General features: G+C 39.6%; 1 protein-coding gene across 8 annotated transcripts in view; it reads right to left on the reverse strand.

Moving 5' to 3' along the window:
• AFF1 (ALF transcription elongation factor 1) overlaps positions 1-18146 on the reverse strand; it is a 205323-nt gene that overhangs the window by 53949 nt on the left and 133228 nt on the right. For 6 of the 8 annotated variants that reach the window (XM_059922667.1, XM_059922671.1, XM_059922669.1 and 3 more), the window contains one exon: positions 1082-1126. In XM_059922667.1, coding sequence (XP_059778650.1) covers positions 1082-1126 — 45 coding nt within the window. The remainder of the gene's footprint in view (positions 1-1081; positions 1127-18146) is intronic. The other 2 variants (XM_059922672.1, XM_059922666.1) reach the window with 1 other exon arrangement.

Genomic DNA, 18146 nt, shown 5'->3' on the forward strand with positions numbered 1-18146 from the left:
GCACAAATGAGAAGGTAACCAATATACTTAATTACTGGTTTCAGCACCACCTCACTTAATACTTTGCAATGAAAACTTAAAGGAAAAAATTGGGTAAGCATATTTTGAGGAAAAAAGTGTGCAGTTGGGATAAAAATTAATAGGTACATGTGTCATATCTCTCCTACTTCCAAAAAAACCAGAAAACAAAAATCAGAAACCTTATAGCAAAAGATAAAGTAAGAGTATCATTAAAAGTGACATGGAAGAAAATTAAGAGCCACAGAGGAGGAATGAGAAATAAACAAACAAAACTCTCAGCCATTACAATTACTGTATTTGAGCATTAAATTTAGCTCTAGATTTCCTGGAAGTTAAAGCCAAAATGGGACACATAACAGTTTATATAATTCTTCTCTGATAAAAAGAAAGCATGCCGGTTCATCAGGAGAATTTATTTATTTTCCTGGAACTGAATTCTAAAAGGAATTTGTCATCCTCGTGCAAGGAAAACTGAACAAATGGATAATGGATTCAATGATGTATTTGTAGAAGCAGCACAAATGTTCCTGGCATGGTCTCAAACAAGAGCAAAAAATAACCCTTTCAAGGTAGGTGTAAAGATGTCCATTTACTTTCTACTATTTTTCTTTTTATCCCTTTAAAAATTCATGGTCTCACTGACGATAAGGCCAAACATATAAAGTGTCACCTATAAAACACCGAGAGGTGAAAACCAAGCACTACTTAACCCCTGGTGCCCCCTGCTGCAGCAACACAGGGCATCTCCTCTCTGGGAGGTGAGCAATTCTCCAGGGTCTCTACAGACAACCAGAAAAGCTTAAGGGAGATGTCGTAAGACTCTGGTCCAAATGCCTCGCAGTTTGTAGACTTCATTTCAATTAAAATCTGTCAGATAGTTCAATAATGCCCTAAGACCCCCTTTGTTATTATTCTGGTTTATTTTGCTTTGGGAGGTATGAGGGGAGAAACTGTTTAAAGGAGTTTAGAACGGCAACTGTTTATTGAAGTCAAAGAAAATGAATATATGTCTGCCTACTTAAGTATTTCTTCAAGCAAGAAATAATAACAATAAGCTCACCTTCAGAATCTCTTCAACACAATGGACTTCACTGGAGTAGGTCTGCTGAACGGGAAAAGCAAGAAAAAGATTAGCACACAAACAAAAAACAACTAGAGTGCTGGTACTAATTAATACAGCAACACTCTTGTAAGTAGAATCACCTCAGGGCCCACCTCTTACGAGCTAAATAGGAGAAACTTCACATTCTGGATGAAATAAAACCAAAGAGATTAACCTGACCTAATCGTGCAGGAAAGGTTTCTGCTGGACACAATGACAGACGAATTACGACCCTTAGGTCAAAAGCTTCTGATGGAAAATATGTATATTAAAGAAAATTAGTACATTAGTAAATCTAGGGGAATAACAGATATAACAAAAGTGGAGGTGGTGTTAGTTTGCTGCTTTATAGCAACATCTGTCCAGTGAGCCAAGTTACGTGAACATGAAGATGGCATTCATTCTGAACATCTTACTGAGCCCACAGGAAGGAGGCCAGCATCCAATCAAGGATAGATTTTATGGTAATATCATGGTAATATTCTAAAATATTAGAAACTTTACCTGCCAAAAATTCATTTTAAATTCTAGCCCTACTTGAAGTCAGCATTTCCATCTTATACACACACACACACGTGCACACATACATGTACACATACACACACACACACACACACACACACAAACAAGTACACACAAAATAGTTCTCCAGAGACAGACCCTAGGGAGAGAGGAGATTACCTAGGGTCTTAAAGGAAAGATCACCTTGCTTATCCCCAGCTAAACAAATGACAGCTGCTGTTGCTAGTATCACAACCATAGTTTCTAGAAAATGTCATTTTACAGTCTTTACATTTTTAAGTACAAAGAAAATGGAAAAGTAAAATCTTTTTTTAAAAAAAATCACTTTTCCTTAACTAGAGATATGGAACAAATCCCCTGACTTCACAGTTTTTAATAGAATATCAGCTTTTGCTGTGTGTCAGTTCATGAGCCAAGTGCCCTGGGCAGCTCCTGTACAACACACCCCCCTCCCATTACTGCCCCTGCTGTGAAGAAAGCACTGCTCTTCCCAGTCAGTTGGTCCAATGCTTGCCTCACAGCCAGAGTGTAGATGGAAAAGGGTTCTTTTCAGGGCTCTCGTCTCTAATTTGAGTGTAATTTAATACAGCATTGGTTGTTAATTCCTGATCTAGGGTTTATTAATCCACCATTTCCCTCATTCCAGTTTCTTTAAGGAAAAAGGAGAAGAGCATACAGCATTCACACTCTCCTGGAATTGAATCTAATGGACACGTCAAAATTCAGATGCAATTTGATCTGCCTAGGTCTGGTTTTAAAACATGTAAATTTCATGGAGATGATTTTATTGAAATGTTTGCAGTTTGCTATTTTTGAGGTAGGGTCTGGAAGTTAGGAGGTATAACCAAAGAATCAAGGGTATCCCCTTTCTCTGCTGGCCCTACTGGACCTGCCTTTATGCATTATGCATGTCAACAACAGGACCTGCTTACCCAATTTTTGTTTTTCAAGACTATTAAGGAATGCCTAAAAACTGGACCAAATATTACAGCACAAATGTCAGAAACAATGAATGCTGTTTTGACCTGCGGGTAAAATGTAATTATATCCTACAGTTTTAATCTTTCACATGCGTCATTAGGAACAACAATTAGGAGTTGAAAGTTAATCAACAGAACAGAGCATATGACTCCCGACTCTGGTTAAATAGTCCCCTCATCCTATCTGCTGCTGGAATGAGAATGAGAATCCAATTAAAATATCTGGCAGTCATGGGGGATGGGGTTAGGGGAAGGATGGAGTGGGATGCTGGGGGTGGAAGATGTAATAAGCTTTTATATACAGAATGGATAAACAACAAGGTCCTACTGTATAGCACAGAGACCTATATTCAATATCCTATGATAAACCATAAGGGAAAAGAATATTAAAAAAGAATGTATATGTATGTGCAACTGAATCACTTTGCTGTACAGCAGAATTAACACAGCATTGTAAAACAGCTATGCTTCAATTAAAAACACTTTTGAGGGGCTTCCCTGGTGGCGCAGTGGTTGAGAGTCTGCCTGCCAATGCAGGGGACACGGGCTCGAGCCCTGGTCTGGGAAGATCCCACATGCCACGGAGCGACTAAGCCCGTGAGCCACAACTACTGAGCCTGCGCGTCTGGAGCCTGTGCTCCGCAACGGGAAAGGCCGCGACGGTGAGAGGCCCGCGCACCGCGATGAAGAGTGGCCCCCGCTCGCCACAACTGGAGAAAGCCTTCGCACAGAAATGAAGACCCAACACAGCCAAAAATAAATATAAATAAATAAAGTAATTAAAAAAAAAAAAAAAGATTAAAAGCCTAAAAATGAACTAAGTTAAAAAAAAAAAAAAAAAGAATCCGCCCGCCAATGCAGGGGACATAGGTACAATCCCTGGTCCAGGAGGATCCCACATGCTGCGGAGCAACTGAGCGAGCCACAACTACTGAGGCTGCGTGCCACAACTACTGAAGCCCGCGCGCCTAGAGCCTGTGCTCCGCAATGGGAGAGGCCACCGCAATGAGAAGCCCGTGCACCGCAAAGAAGAGTAGCCCCCGCTCGCTGCAACTAGAGAAAGCCCGCGCACAGCAACGAAGACCCAACGCAGCAAAAAAAAAAAAAAAATTTTTTTTTTTTTTTTTTTTTTTTTGATTAAAAAAAATACAGCAATCAACGAAACAGTGAAGCACAGTTGGAATGAGGGCAAAAAAGATTTGCCCACTGCTTCCAACAGAATGGGGTCAGGAAGCTACAACTTCAGGACATTCAAAGACTTTTTGATCTTCATTACTACTCAAGCCGTCAACCCTTAGCCAAGACGTTTCATGTCACTAAAAGATTCATTTTTTTCCCTAAAATTTTATTAAATGAGATGAACCAGGACTGAAGAAATTTTTTCCACAGATTATTGTTTATTGGTATCAGGGTAAGATAAATATTGCTCAACAGTCACCATTTAACCCATTTAAAATTCTAACTAAAGTCTAAGGCTCAAGCATTAATTGGTTAATGTACTGTGAATTTTCTTATCAGGTCCATTATGAAAATGGGGGTATTTCAAAGGGGTGCCAGAATTCCATCCCAAATACATGAGGATACCTCATATGTAAAGATCTCCATGCAGCACTGTTTACAATGGCAAATAACTGGAAATGATCATAAAATAATGTAAATACATGTACTTGCATGGAAAGACGCTCAAGGTATTTTCAACTTTTCCTTTGGAAAGAATTTCATACTTACAGAAAAATAACAAAAACAGTAAAAGAAATTCCTACAAACCCTTCACTCAGATTCCCCAAGTGCTGGCATTCTACCACAGTTTGCTTTCTATTTTTCTCTCCCTGCCCTCCACCCACACATCTACACTGAGCCATTCAAGAGTAAGTTAGACAGAGTTAATGCCCTTTTACCTCTAGATACTTCTGTGTGTACCAAGGTATGCTTTACAGCTTTATTTAAAAGGGGGGGGGGGGTGGTTACCAGATCATCTGTATAGTATGAGCCCATTTTATGTTCCATCTACCCAAGATTCATATACCCACTCTTCCCTGACCCAAATTAGAGACTCAAACTAGAGTGCAGTAGGTATCTCAGCAGAGGAAGATCCATAAGGACCGGCTGCCTCGTTTTAAAAAGTACAACTTGGCACCTCCAAGTCTGCCACTGGAAGGAGACTTTCCAAAAAGGGAGGGGCAGTTCAACAAACCATTATGGCTTAATCCCCTTCCTTAAAATCCACTTTCCCCACAGGGTCCCCAGCTGAGTAATGCCACCCCTACTCAGAGAAGCCAGGCTCTCCCTTCAACACTGTGGCCAAGGAGTAAATAATCAGCTTCTCTGAAGCTCAGCCAAGTTAAGGCTGAAGATCTTTAGGTAAGACTTCTTCAAAGAACAAGGGATGATTAAAAAGCAGCAACAACAACAATCTGTGCTAACTGCGTGAATGCAGAAGCTCTAGTTTGCAGGTCCTTCCCTGTCTAGCGCACCTTCAGGGGCAGAGGCACTGACTTTAGACACTCACAACCACAAATCACACTGTTGTCTCCCACCTTCAACATCTAGGTTCCTAGAGGAGACCAGCTTGGCTACCTCACACATACGGTGTCCTGTATATACACGGACCTCCCAGCGGAGCCCTCACTTCCCCATGGGGTATGGCCTTAACACAGGAACCATAATCCTATTCAAAAAAAAAAAAAGTAGCTACTTATTGAACACATATTGTACTTGATACTGCATTAAATTCTCACACATTTCCTCCATTTGATACCATCTATTGTAAAATGCACCATCATTAACTTGGCAGGGGAAAACCTACGGCACTAAACGTACGCCTCAACTGTAGATACATCCCTTATTACAGATACTGAAAAATGAAATAAAAATTTGAGGGAATCCTGCGTAATGCTCCATTTCATTCTCACATCAATCTTTGCGGTATAACCCCCAGTTTTTAAAATGAAGACTGAATTCTAAAGAAATTAAGTTACATGTCCAAGGTCACACAACGCTCTCAAGTGACTGAGCCTGACTTCCGAATGTTGCTACACTACTTTTTCAAAAACCTCAACTTCAGGCAAGAGACAAATAGATTAGTATTTAAGGAGGGGATATGATCCCAGTTGTCGTATGCATGACCAAAACCATTTTCAAAGAGTACTGTTTTCCCTGTGTTTGTGCAAAGAAGTTGCTATTCAGACTTAACTGCCTCTTACTACTGCGGGTACTTCAGACCAGAAAAGGCAGCGATGCTGGCCTCGGTCTGATTTCTCACTCCTCTTGGAATGACACTGTGTGATCCTAAGGAAATGCACTGATACCAAAATAAAATATGTCAGTAAATGTCTTTTAAGCATGACACAGTTTGTTTTAATAAGCTAAAAAGAGCTGGACGGAAGAAATAGACCTCACCGTTAAGACCAGGAGGCTCTGGCAATACTGTGTTTTAAGCCTCTCAAGTTTCAACAGAGCAGCACTTTTTCAACAATGCTGTTCTCAAAAAGGCTTAGTTATCACTAACCAGAACTGCAGGGAGCACACAGGCAGAGTGCTGACGAAGGAGGTCAAAAGATCTTGGATTCTAGTTCTGGCTCTGCTGAGGACTGGTTCTTGCAATGCTGGCTCAGATTCAACTTCCCTGGGACTATCTCCTCATGGCAATAAAGGGATAATATTACCAATCCTAACTGCTTCACAGGGTTGGTATGAAGGTCAAATGTGAACCTTTAAAAACTAACAGGAGGGACTTCCCTTGTGGCGCAGTTGTTAAGAATCTGCCTGCCAATTCAGGGGACACAGGTTTGAGCCCTGGTCCGGGAACATTCTCACTGCCAAGGAGCAACTAAGGCCATGCGCCACAACTACTGAGCCCACATGCCACAACTACTGAAGCCCGTGCGCCTAGAGCCCGTGCTCCTTCTCAACGAGAAGCCACTGCAGTGAGAGGCCCATGCACCACAATGAAGAGTAGCCCCCACTCACCACAACTAGAGAAACCCTGCGTGCAGCAGTGAAGACCCAACGCAGCCATAAATAAATAAATAAACTTATAAAAACTATCAGGAGGCACTGATATGTGAAATAAATACATGGGGCCAACATTATCAAGGCAGTCTTCACTGGTGTGACAGCTTTTAAAGAAACCCCAAATAGGTTCTCTCTCATTTTATGTTTTAAAAGATTAAACAAATTCTCGTGCTATTTTTCTTCAGATATATGTCAACTTTTGGACTATGGTTCAGTCTATAGTATCTACTTGCTGCTCACCTATCCCAAACTAACTAGATAAGCCACACTCTTCTTGCCCCTGCCTGGAACCCGTTTCCCTCTCCCACTTGTGTCGGGAAAACTCCTACTCAGACTCTGAGTGGCAGATTAAAGACCATCTTCTGGAAAATATTCCTTGATTCCCTCACTCCCAAAACTGTGCATGTGCTCCCATGGCTGTCAAACCGCCTCATGTCCCACCATCTCTGCTTCTCCTAGATTACTAGTTCCATGACTGCAGGGGCCAGCTCTGCCTTGCTAAATCACCAATTACACGCTGCCTGCCACAGAGAGGCAACCAATCAACGTTTGCTGGTACAGTTTTCAGCCTCCGAACTCAGAATATGAAAACAAATTCCCAATTTTTAGAGCATTAGAGACTTTCTAAATACTGTAGTTTCTTTGAATTATAAGCCAACATCTTAATTAACAAACTACACAGAAATAAACGTACGAGGGACAAAAAGGAAATTGTTTTGCATTGTTTTCTCCTTCAAAACATTAAGATTACTCTTAGAAACTATTTTTCACATATCAGATTGGCAAAACAAAAAAAGAAAGACGGACAATTCTGTGTCTATGAGATAGATGTGGGGAAATAGGCGCTCAAATACCGTGGTTGGTGGGAGGGTAAAACAGCACAATCTCTGAAGATAGCAATTTGGCAAGAGCCACCAAATTCTATTTTCTCATGCTCTGACCCAGCAATTTTACCTCTAGCACCAGCTCCTACATGTACAAAAAGATATATGCACAAAGTTATTCACTTCAGCCTAGTCTCCAAATAGTAAGGTACTGGAAAAAATCTAAATTCCCATCTAGAGGTAATTGGCTAAGAAAACTGTGTTACATGCCCCTTAGGCAGAAATATTACGCAGTCATGACAAAGAATGAGGGCACTCTTCGTGCACTGATTTGGGTAATCTCCAAGCTATACTGTTAAGGGGGAGGGAAAAAACCAGGTGCAATACATGCCAGGATTTGAAATGAAAAGGTGACGTCAGAAGAGAATATATATGTTGAGTTACTTATTATGCATAAAATACCATTGGGAATAACACAAGAAATCTATAACATTAATTACTTCTAGAAACGAAAACTAAGTGGCTGGAGGGCTAGAGTAATGGGAAGATTTTCACTGTGTATCTTTTAAAATTCTGCATTATGAAGTATATTATGTATTTATAAAGGAAAACACAAAAATTAGATTGAGATTTTAAAAATTAAGGATAAAAATTTTTACTCAAAAGTACAGCCAAAGGTCTCTGCCACATTTGTGTTTACTCTCTATTAGCATTCTTCTATGTAACTTTCCTTCTCCCAAACACATGTCTATATGAATCTGTCCACAGCTTCCTCCTCGGAGCTCTGGGCTTGCCTCATGTAACACTCAGCACACTGAACTGTTCCTAGATTTACAGTCAGTCTTCCTGTGAGGTGCTCCTGGGAAAACCTAGGACTTGGTGTCTGGCCCAGTATTTGCTGGCTAGTTCACTCTTGTATCCCAAACTAGAATGCTACAAAGCCCTTGAAAGAGATGTATTTGGGGTGGGGGTGGGTTCTCTCTCTTTTTTTTTTAATCAGTCATGCTTAAATACTGGGCAGATATATTTGAAATAGACAAAGCCTCATAGGATTGTTGTGAGGAAGAAATAAGACAACTCACGTTAAAGCTAATGCCGCACAAATAAACTTAAGCACTTATCATGAAGATGCAATAATCAGCACTTCCCAGAGACAGATTAGAGGAGGAAACCAAAAGGCCTGCCTGAGCAAGGTTCTGGCATAAAATCAATTTTATTCTGTGAATACAAAGTAAATTACCTAAATAGCTAGGCCTATTCCAAGAACTCGCTCATACTGCTTGGGTATGCCTACTTGGGCTGAAAAAAGGCACAAGGTTCTAACAGTATTACTTCTTCAGAAGTGTCATGCCCTTTGGGCAACTATCTAAACGTCTACTTCCACACCCAGTATTTTAGATAAGAATTTTTTAAATCCCTGGGCAGATTTATGGACACACTTATAGTACAAAAAGAAAAAAAGGAAAGCTATAGATTGTTAATATGGAAGGAAGGATAATGGGTCAGAAAACAGAGACTAAGATACCCTTAACAGTTTTCCTAAAGATGAATAGTATTATAATGCAAACCAATTTTAACTGTCAAACTCTCCCTTCAAAAAATTAAACACCCTGAATCTCTACTCAAATATTTTCAAATAATGGCAGGGTTTGGGGTAGTATTTTTTTTTTTTTAGGTGATAAGCTTCAATATGTAGCAAAGAGTTACGTGTTCCCTGGAAGCCTCTTTTTAATGTCAAACTGGTCTGCCAGGCATGGAGGCTACCACAATTAATGTTATGCTAACTGCAGAAATCTCTATAGTTCTCCAAGTAAATGTTTCAAGGAGAAGAGGAAAGAGATTGATGAAGGACAAAATTATTTTAAATGATGAGGAATCTACAGGTCACCTACAGCTATCGTCCAACAAAAATTTACTGTGGAAAGACCAAGCAATTCTACTCAGGTTGGAGGAACTAGAAAAGGGGCAGCAGTCTGGAAAAATGGGTGTCACAAACACTGGCTGTCCTTTCCTGGAAGTCTTCCTTCACCTTGACTCTGTACCCACCACCTTCAACTCTGAATGGTAACTCATAGTGCTCTAATCTGTCTCCCCCGGAACGGTTTCCTACAGGCAGGGATTGGCTTTATTCATCCCAGTATCTCCCAGGGCCTTAGCATAATTCTGGACTAACACAGATATGCAAGTAATATATGTCAAATGAATGAACCTGATCTTGCCATCTCATGGCATCTCCGACAGAATTCACAAACATGAGCTAGCCAAAAAGTAATTATGGAATATTTTATAGTGAATTCTCCATTTTTTCCTGTATACTGGAAGCAATGTGTGTTTGCTCAAATCCGCAAAACTCTAGGCAACTTCACAGAACAAGGCTGTTTTGTTTTTTAAGATACAGAAATCCTCAACTGAAAAAAAAAAAAATAATGAAATTCTATCACCACCATCAACTCAGTGAGATGCTTTTCACCCAAGGAGTAGTTGCCTAAGTGCAATTTGAGGATGTGAGTTTCTCAGAGAGCAGTTTCTGATGTGACAGTAACATCAGATCATGATTGTTGGGGGAGAGGTACATTGGGCATGCTTGGGTGAGGTAAAGGAAGGGTGTATCTCCTTGAGACTGGAGATCAAGAAATATTCCAGGATAAATGCAGAAACAGAATGCTGGAAGCTTGGAAGATGTGCTAGCACCCCAATTCACTTATTAAATGAGAGCTAACACACACAAATGCTTATAAAGTTCACCTTTAGGTAAACTCCTCTATAAGCGAACTATGTTATCTCCCTGCCTTTCACCAGCTAGAGCAAAAACAGGCTAAAAAATGAAAAGAAAAAAAAGACCCTAAATATCATTACTGAAACTTATAAACCCTTACAGGAAGAAGTATTTTGAACTATATGTACTTTAAAGATTAATGTAACTAGAGAGTTTATTGTTCCTTTCCAGTTACTTTGATTTTACCAGTGAAGCAATTTGCTTTAGTGTCATAAAGAATTTATTTTTCTAAAGTATATAAAATTTACAAAAGCTCATAACTTGTATTAACTGAACTACTTAAAATATTCTGGAAATTCTGTTTTGAGCTCTATTAAAAGAGGGCATCTTTTAATCACGAAACCTAGGATCTAGTTCTTAAGATCTGGTTTAAATAAATAAAAATAGGAGCCATGAGTAGCTGTTCCCCACATATATAATTATAACACTTACTTTATATAAATATACAAATGAAAATTAGGGGAGTAATGAAAGTGCTGGTTTCATTTATTGTATTACTATACTTCCTGAGATCACATGAGTATATAAATTTTAATATATCTGTAAGGCTTCTACAGAGTCACGTGAAATAGTTTTTATTTTAAAATATACTATTTAGGGACTTCCCTGGTGGCACAGTGGTTAAGAATCCGCCTGCCAATGCAGCGGACACGGGTTCGAGTCCTGGTCCAGGAAGATCCCACATGCAGCGGAGCAACTGAGCCCGTGCGCCACAACTACTGAGCCTGTGCTAAAGAGCCGCGAGCCACTACTACTGAAGCCCGTGTGCCACAACTACTGAAGCCCACGCGCCTAGAGCCCGTGCTCCGCAACAAGAGAAGCCACCCCAGTGAGAAGACCGTGCACTGCAATGAAGAGTAGCCCCTGCTCGCCGCAACTAGAGAAAGCCCGCGCGCAGCAACGAAGACCCAACACAGACAATAAATAAATAAATAAATTTACAGGTGGGGAGAAAACAGAAACACTAAAAAAAAAAAAAAAAAATACTATTTATGTTGCTGCATTATACGCAGAAATGTTTTCAGTAAATATCCTTTATGACAATATGTCAAATAGCTTCTTGGTGTAAAAGTGAAAAGGGAACAAAAAAAAAGTGAAAAGGGGTGGGGTGTAACTGAGATAGGTTTAAACAGACTTAAAAACAAAGTACCTGGATGAAAAACAAATGCAGAAAACTTACCACTGTTTGAGAGTAAATATATCTAATCTCAGTTATTCACCAACTTTCTAACTTTTGACTGTGAACTATTACCATTCACAGTGTAATAAGGAATCAGAAATCCCCAGTGTTTTAAGACTTGAAAACACTGTGCCTTTGACGGAAGATCACATGAGACCCCACGAAGCCCATTGTGGGCACAGCAACCATGAATGATTTAGTAAGACTGGCTAAAAAGCACTGCTTTGAAAAAAGAAAAAGACATCACAAAGAACAAGTCTAGACAGTGGTTCCATTCCAGTGATAATAAACTGACAAGTTCTTTCAAATGGTCCAAACTACATGACCTAACTCCCCTTCCGTAACCAATTCTACTCACTAAAACAACTTTTAAGGTTTTTTTTTTTAAGAGGAATTAAATTCGGATTTTTGAGTGGGTACATTGATTTGCAAAGCACAAGCAGTCTTTCAATTAAAAAATACCACTGCAGAGAGGGTGTTAAACTGAAGTGTGATGGTGTTTTGTGACCATGCTTACTCCGTTCCCATCCTACTCTGTTCTCTCCCCACCTCACACACACAGACGCACACAAACACACACAACACGCACACACAAGTACTCTCTCACAAATCATATTAAGGGATGGTTCTGAGTCTAAAACAACACTACTAAATTACTTTGTCAACCATGACAGGATTTATAGGTGCATAAACCTGTATTACTGCTCCTTTTTTTTTTTTTTTTTTAATTTTATTTATTTATTTATTTATTTTTGGCTGTGTTAGGTCTTCATTTCTGTGCGAGGGCTTTCTCTAGTTGCGGCGAGCGGGGGCCACTCCTCATCGCGGTGCGCGGGCCTCTCACTATCGCGGACTCTCTTGTTGCGGAGCACAGGCTCCAGATGCGCAGGCTCAGTAGTTGTGGCTCACGGGCCTAGTTGCTCCGCGGCATGTGGGATCTTCCCAGACCAGGGCTCGAACCCGTGTCCCCTGCATTGGCAGGCAGATTCTCAACCACTGCGCCACCAGGGAAGCCCTACTGCTCCTTTTTGAGTGTATGTGTCTATCAAATTTAAGTGGCAAACAATGTTCGGGAACCATGTCTAATTCTGTGTTTCATAGGGTGCCTGGACATTTTTTTTTTTAATAGCTAGGCATAAGTGAAGACTACAGAGACACCAGGGGGAAGAAAAAAAAAACTTTCCATCGGTTTCTGGATGAGGTTGAAAGAAACTGAAGTCATATGAATAAGATAAGCCATTTAATCCACGCTTTGTCTGAAAGGACATAAAGATTTTTATCCTGGACTTATTCCAGTGGTAATCTCAACAGTTCCTCTGGGCTAGGTGTTGGTTGTCTGTCTCCTGGCATCATGATTTTTAAAAACAAAAAACAGAACCCAGAGGGAAAAAAAGTAAAGAAAATTACTGAAGCAGTAGGCAAGAGGCAATATATACTCTGAGGAAACAATCTGAGCTTCAAACTGCCCTGGGGATTACTGATACTATAATAAACACAGAGGAGAGAAGGCAAATAAAGATGGCCTTGCCCTTTATATCTTAATTCTGAATAAGTAAATTCCTTTTTTGTTTTTTTTTGGTCTTTAATATTGGGTAACAAACAGATTACTTGCCAGGATCTAGAAAAAGGGCCAAAGATCATTCGAGAAAGTGTAATTATTTAATATAACATTATGGTGGTTATAAATCACTTATTTAATATCAAAGAGCACCTAAATTTAAGAGACTATTTTGCTTTTCTATAATTTATTAAAAACCAGATTCTTTACAAAGAAAAAGAAACCTTACTAATGCCACCGAACCGCAAGTAGATTTAATAATCTTTTCTTTTTCCTGCATTATCTTTATATGTAAGTTTGGTCTGAAAGTATAAACAAATTGCATGAGACTTCTAGGAAAGCTCATCTCATAAAGTGATTTACTGAACTGGCAAAAGTGAAAATATGTTTAATAACAAAGTTTTAAATAAACAGTCACTCAACAAGTGCCAGTATTTTTTAAAAATAAATACAAGGGACAGGCCAGATAAGTACATAAAAGAATTATTCTTGTATTTATTTTAAATAGGTATTTAATCTGTGCCAAGGAGAAAATTTCCTTTGCTTCTAAAATAAATGTGCTCTAATACCTGCTGAATTTAAAAGCATTAAGCATTCGTAGTACATCTACCATAATTCTATCACATCTTACACAGACCACCATTCTAAAAGTTACAGTAGGAAACAATACGTTTATACTCATTTTGAAAACATGTAGCAGTCAGTGACTCTCCGCCCATCTTTCTCCATCTCAATATACTTCTCTCGAAGTCCTTCTGACTCTCTCTCATCCCCTCACACACACACATGCAATGAAGTTTTAAAAGTACTCTTTTGACTTTAATCCGGAGCCCTTAAACCAAGACTCCAACTTTTTGAGTGTTTTAAGGCACAGTATAACTCAACCACATTTGTCCTAACTCCCAATATTCTTGCATTTACTGTCATTCCTATGTTCTCCTTTTCCTTCTACACTTTCTAGAATGCAGAATCTAGGTGCCAGAGAAGAGAGAATACGAAAAATAGGCCATCATTCTGATAGGAACAACAAAAGCAACTCCTCTTGAAAATTGCCTTTAAGGGACAGGAGGACCAATCCAGCAGAGGTAAATTATATCTCAGTTATACATCAATTCAACTGTGGCCCTCCTGACTATTCCACACACCTGGCCCATGCCCCGCCAGGGAAAAGGCTCCTGGAACCTACTTAACTTTTTCCCTGACATTATCATAATCACATTGCTAGTTTGGGGAAAGGGGAGGGGCACGGGCCAATTACAAAAATCCTTTGAACAAGTTCTTTAATTGGTATACAGCCAGCCAAATACTCTGTTAAAATAAGCAGTATTATTAATATCGTCACGATAATGCTGTCTACCAAGTAGCATTAAATGAACCTGAAAAGTTTTAGATTGGCCTCTGAGCAGGTAAGTCTTAATCTGTTTTTCTCTCTCTTTTAGGTAAAACTTCTAAGAAGCATCTCAATGTCAGAAAATCATCTCCTTAGTAAGATTCTCTCAAAAGCTTTTTGTAGGACAAATAAAACAGTTTCTTCTAACTAGAACACGGTCTTTAAAAACAAAAACAAGAACTTGTGAGGAACATAAATCACTGGAAAACTCTCTTGCTTCCTAAGTCTGAGTGCAACAGATCTCCAACTCGTTTTATGACATAGTTCCTACTTTGAAAAGCCAAAAGGCATAACCTAAATTTAAATCAATCAATGAAGAGTTTGCGCTATAACAACCTGAGGGTTCTGCCTGCTTTCTCATTACTTCTGCCCAATTTCTGAGCTCTCTTGCTGATGGAAGATACACTACTGCTTAACCTTAAACAAATTCTATTTTTTGAGGGGGGAAAAATATGTAAACACTGTCATGTTCTCTAATTAGCCTTTCATCACATAAATTTACACCCCAGATAGATACGGACTATGTGACCACAAACTATGCTGAATAAATTAATGAGACCCATAAAGCTACAAGAACATTAAACATTAAAATTTATCTACTACACCTGCTTGCACTGAAGTAAGAACACTTCTAAATATTCCTATACTAGTAGAAATCAATACATGGGTTAAAACTTGGGTAGGTGCTCCACAATCTTTTATATTTGACGTAAATTCTATTTGTCTGCCAAAAAACAAAAACAAAGCAATAAAAGCCAAAAGGGATTGGGGGGGCGGGGGGGGGGGGTGGAGAGAGAGAGAGAGAAGGGGAGGGGGGAATGCACACCTGTATACAAACATATTTAAGCTTTTATGCTGCCAATATCTTCGACCTGTACCTTTACTTTGGGAAGACAAAAGAAACCATCAATGTTTGCCAAGTGATCCAGAAGTTCAAGACCAGAGTTTGAAAGAGGGACAAAATATCTGACTGGTAAGGAATTGCTTATTTTAAAATGTTTTTAATTTCTTTAAAATGCACTGCCAAAAATGTGCTGTGATTTGCGATAGATAGAAAACTAGATTATACTTTCTCTGCTCTTACTCCATTATTTCATTATAAAGAGACAGAGAGAGAGAGAAAGGAAAATCCATAATCCAAACCAACAACCAGTGCAAATCTCAAGAGATATTCCAAGTCTCTAGGGGCAGCCAAAAGGAAAAAAAAGCCTCTCCACACCACCTGTCTGTTACCTATCAAGTGTACACGAAGGGAGGGGACATGGGACGGCTGAATGCCTGTGGCTAGAAAGCTTATTTACCTTGTTTGTAAGGTCAGGCACACAGCAGCACTCAACTAGAGTTTATTCAGATCCTTCCCTTCTTTGATGTTAGCCCCTAACAGAGGAGGCAAAAGAGAAAACAAGGAGGGAAGGAGGGAGAGAGGAAAGAAGGGAAGTGGGGAAGGGAGGAAACAGAAGGGTCGGGGGGGGGAGAGAGAAGGAGGGGGAGAAAGAGAGGTTTTCCTTTGAGGCCTCAGTCTTCCCCACCTGAACCTCAGGCTTGCACTCGCTGGTACTTACTGTGGGGCAGCTGTGCACTGGGGCACTTACCTCCGTGAACATGTCTTACTGCCTTCCTACATGGCAAAAAGGCTTTCCTGTTTCCATACATCCCCTTGCCAGCCCTAACCGGTGCCACTAGGTCACTGTATTTTGTGCTGGCAGCTGCAATGGCGGCCCTGACAGGAAAGAACTTTTCATCTCTTCCCTTGTACTGAGCCATAAGCAGCAGCGAGTGCTCCCAGACACAACTCCCCTGGCTCTGCTCCTAAAAATGCTCTCTCAAGTACACCGTTGCTTAGCAATATTTGCCTTCCCCCTGTACATTTGAAATTGGCAACATCTGTCCCTTTGGCAGTTTTGACTTGTGCAAAGCACCATGCTCATAGTTTAAAAACACACACGGCTTTATGAAATGGGCACTCCTCCACTCTTCCCATCTCCCCGAAAAACCAGGGATGTGGAAACCCCCCCAAATGGCTTAATCTTCACTTAGCTTTAAAGGTCGATATAACCATCTACAGGATTCAGAATACTGAAGCCAATAGGAGTTCCTATTAAACTCCACCTGGTAAGTAATGTTGTCTGTACGATTACACGTGAGGATGTGTCTGAACTAAAAATCCCATTTAGTTTAAAATTTTCTATGTAACATTTTCTATCACAAAGTATTATGTGTAAATATTTATTAGTAAAATAAGATATAAAGGCAATTTATTCACAGAATAGGTAGGGTAACTTTCATGCTCACATTATAGCCCAACCTCATAAACAAAAATACAGACACACACACACAGACATGGATCAATGGCAAAGGAACCTAAGAAGTCTAGAGAACAAAAATTCGTTTAAGTAATTCCAACATCATGAATTTCAAAACAAATGATCTTAAGTTTCCTAAGTTTTTTATGCATCCCTCAACATAGCCATCTCGGTAATTTACTGAGGTTACTCATTAACACTAAAAGTAGTTCATAATACAGTAATTTTATACATAGGAAAAAAACCTAATAAAAATAAAACTTTTATAGGTAGTATATATGTTCTGCATGTAATTTTACTTTATATCTAGCGCACTGACAGGAAATAAAAGTCAAAATATTAAAAGGCATAAAAGTCAACTAAGAATTGAACCATGTTCTGTGCATTCAAACTTGGGCATGTAGATATTTTTGTTCCTTTAAACAAATTAGGCTACAATTTTCTTTTTGGCCAAACCAATCTTGACATATTAGAAACACATGTTTTAAAAAACCTTTTATAGGAACCGAGTTCCAGCTACAAAGGGCAAGCTGACCTATTGCTCTCATCAAGTCTCTACCCGGAGCTGACAGAAGCAGAAAAGCCTGGGTGATACCAATGGCCACTAGAAATACATCCAAAAGGTCCTTGACTAGAGTTAACAATAGCCCTAAAATTCCACAACATGTGTGGATTCATAATCCTGCTTTAGCCGCAAACATGAACTCAACACCCTGGAACACACTTCTCACCATAGCTCATCACTAGCTACTTGCCCAGTTACGTACAATAATTCCTGTGAAGTCAAGCTTTTTATTGCAGCTTATTGGAGAACTCCGTGCAGTCTTTGCAAATTGGGGAATTCTCAAAAACCTCAGCTATTCCTCCAAGTCATCCTCAGTGGTTCTGGCCTTGCAGGGTAGTACTTATGAGCAAGGTTCTGAGCTGGACACACCAGCTTCCAGACTTGGCTCTGCCAGGGACCAACTATGAAGCTCACTGCACGGAAACAGCTTAAGCACAGTGCCTGATATACAGTACATTCTCAATAAAATACAGACATCATTTTTATTCAAATATTAATCTTACCATGACACAAACGCCTCAGTCTTTTTTTCCTTTCTTTCATTCTACTAAACTTCCCCACTTCTCCAACCCATCACACAAACACAACTATTATTTAATGAACATCTAAGAAAACTTCCACTGGAAAGAGGAAGAGAATGCTAAAGGAATGAATGACAACAAATTTTATATCTTTTGGTAACTATATAGTACAATCCTTGCTTGCACCTCTCTCTGATTTATCTTTTTTGTTTGTTTTTTGTTGTTTTTTTGATTTACCTTTAAACAGCGAAAGAAGCCATCACCTATTGGACACCTGTGTCTGCAATACGTATTTAATAAATTCTGAGTTAATGTGGGGAAAACATGATGATTTGTAGAGACTGGACCCTGGGCCCGGGGACTAGGGGATGGTGGGAGCCAGGGCAGGGG

Source organism: Balaenoptera ricei, chromosome 5, assembly GCF_028023285.1.
Source record: "Balaenoptera ricei isolate mBalRic1 chromosome 5, mBalRic1.hap2, whole genome shotgun sequence".
NCBI classification, from domain to species: Eukaryota; Metazoa; Chordata; class Mammalia; order Artiodactyla; family Balaenopteridae; genus Balaenoptera; species Balaenoptera ricei.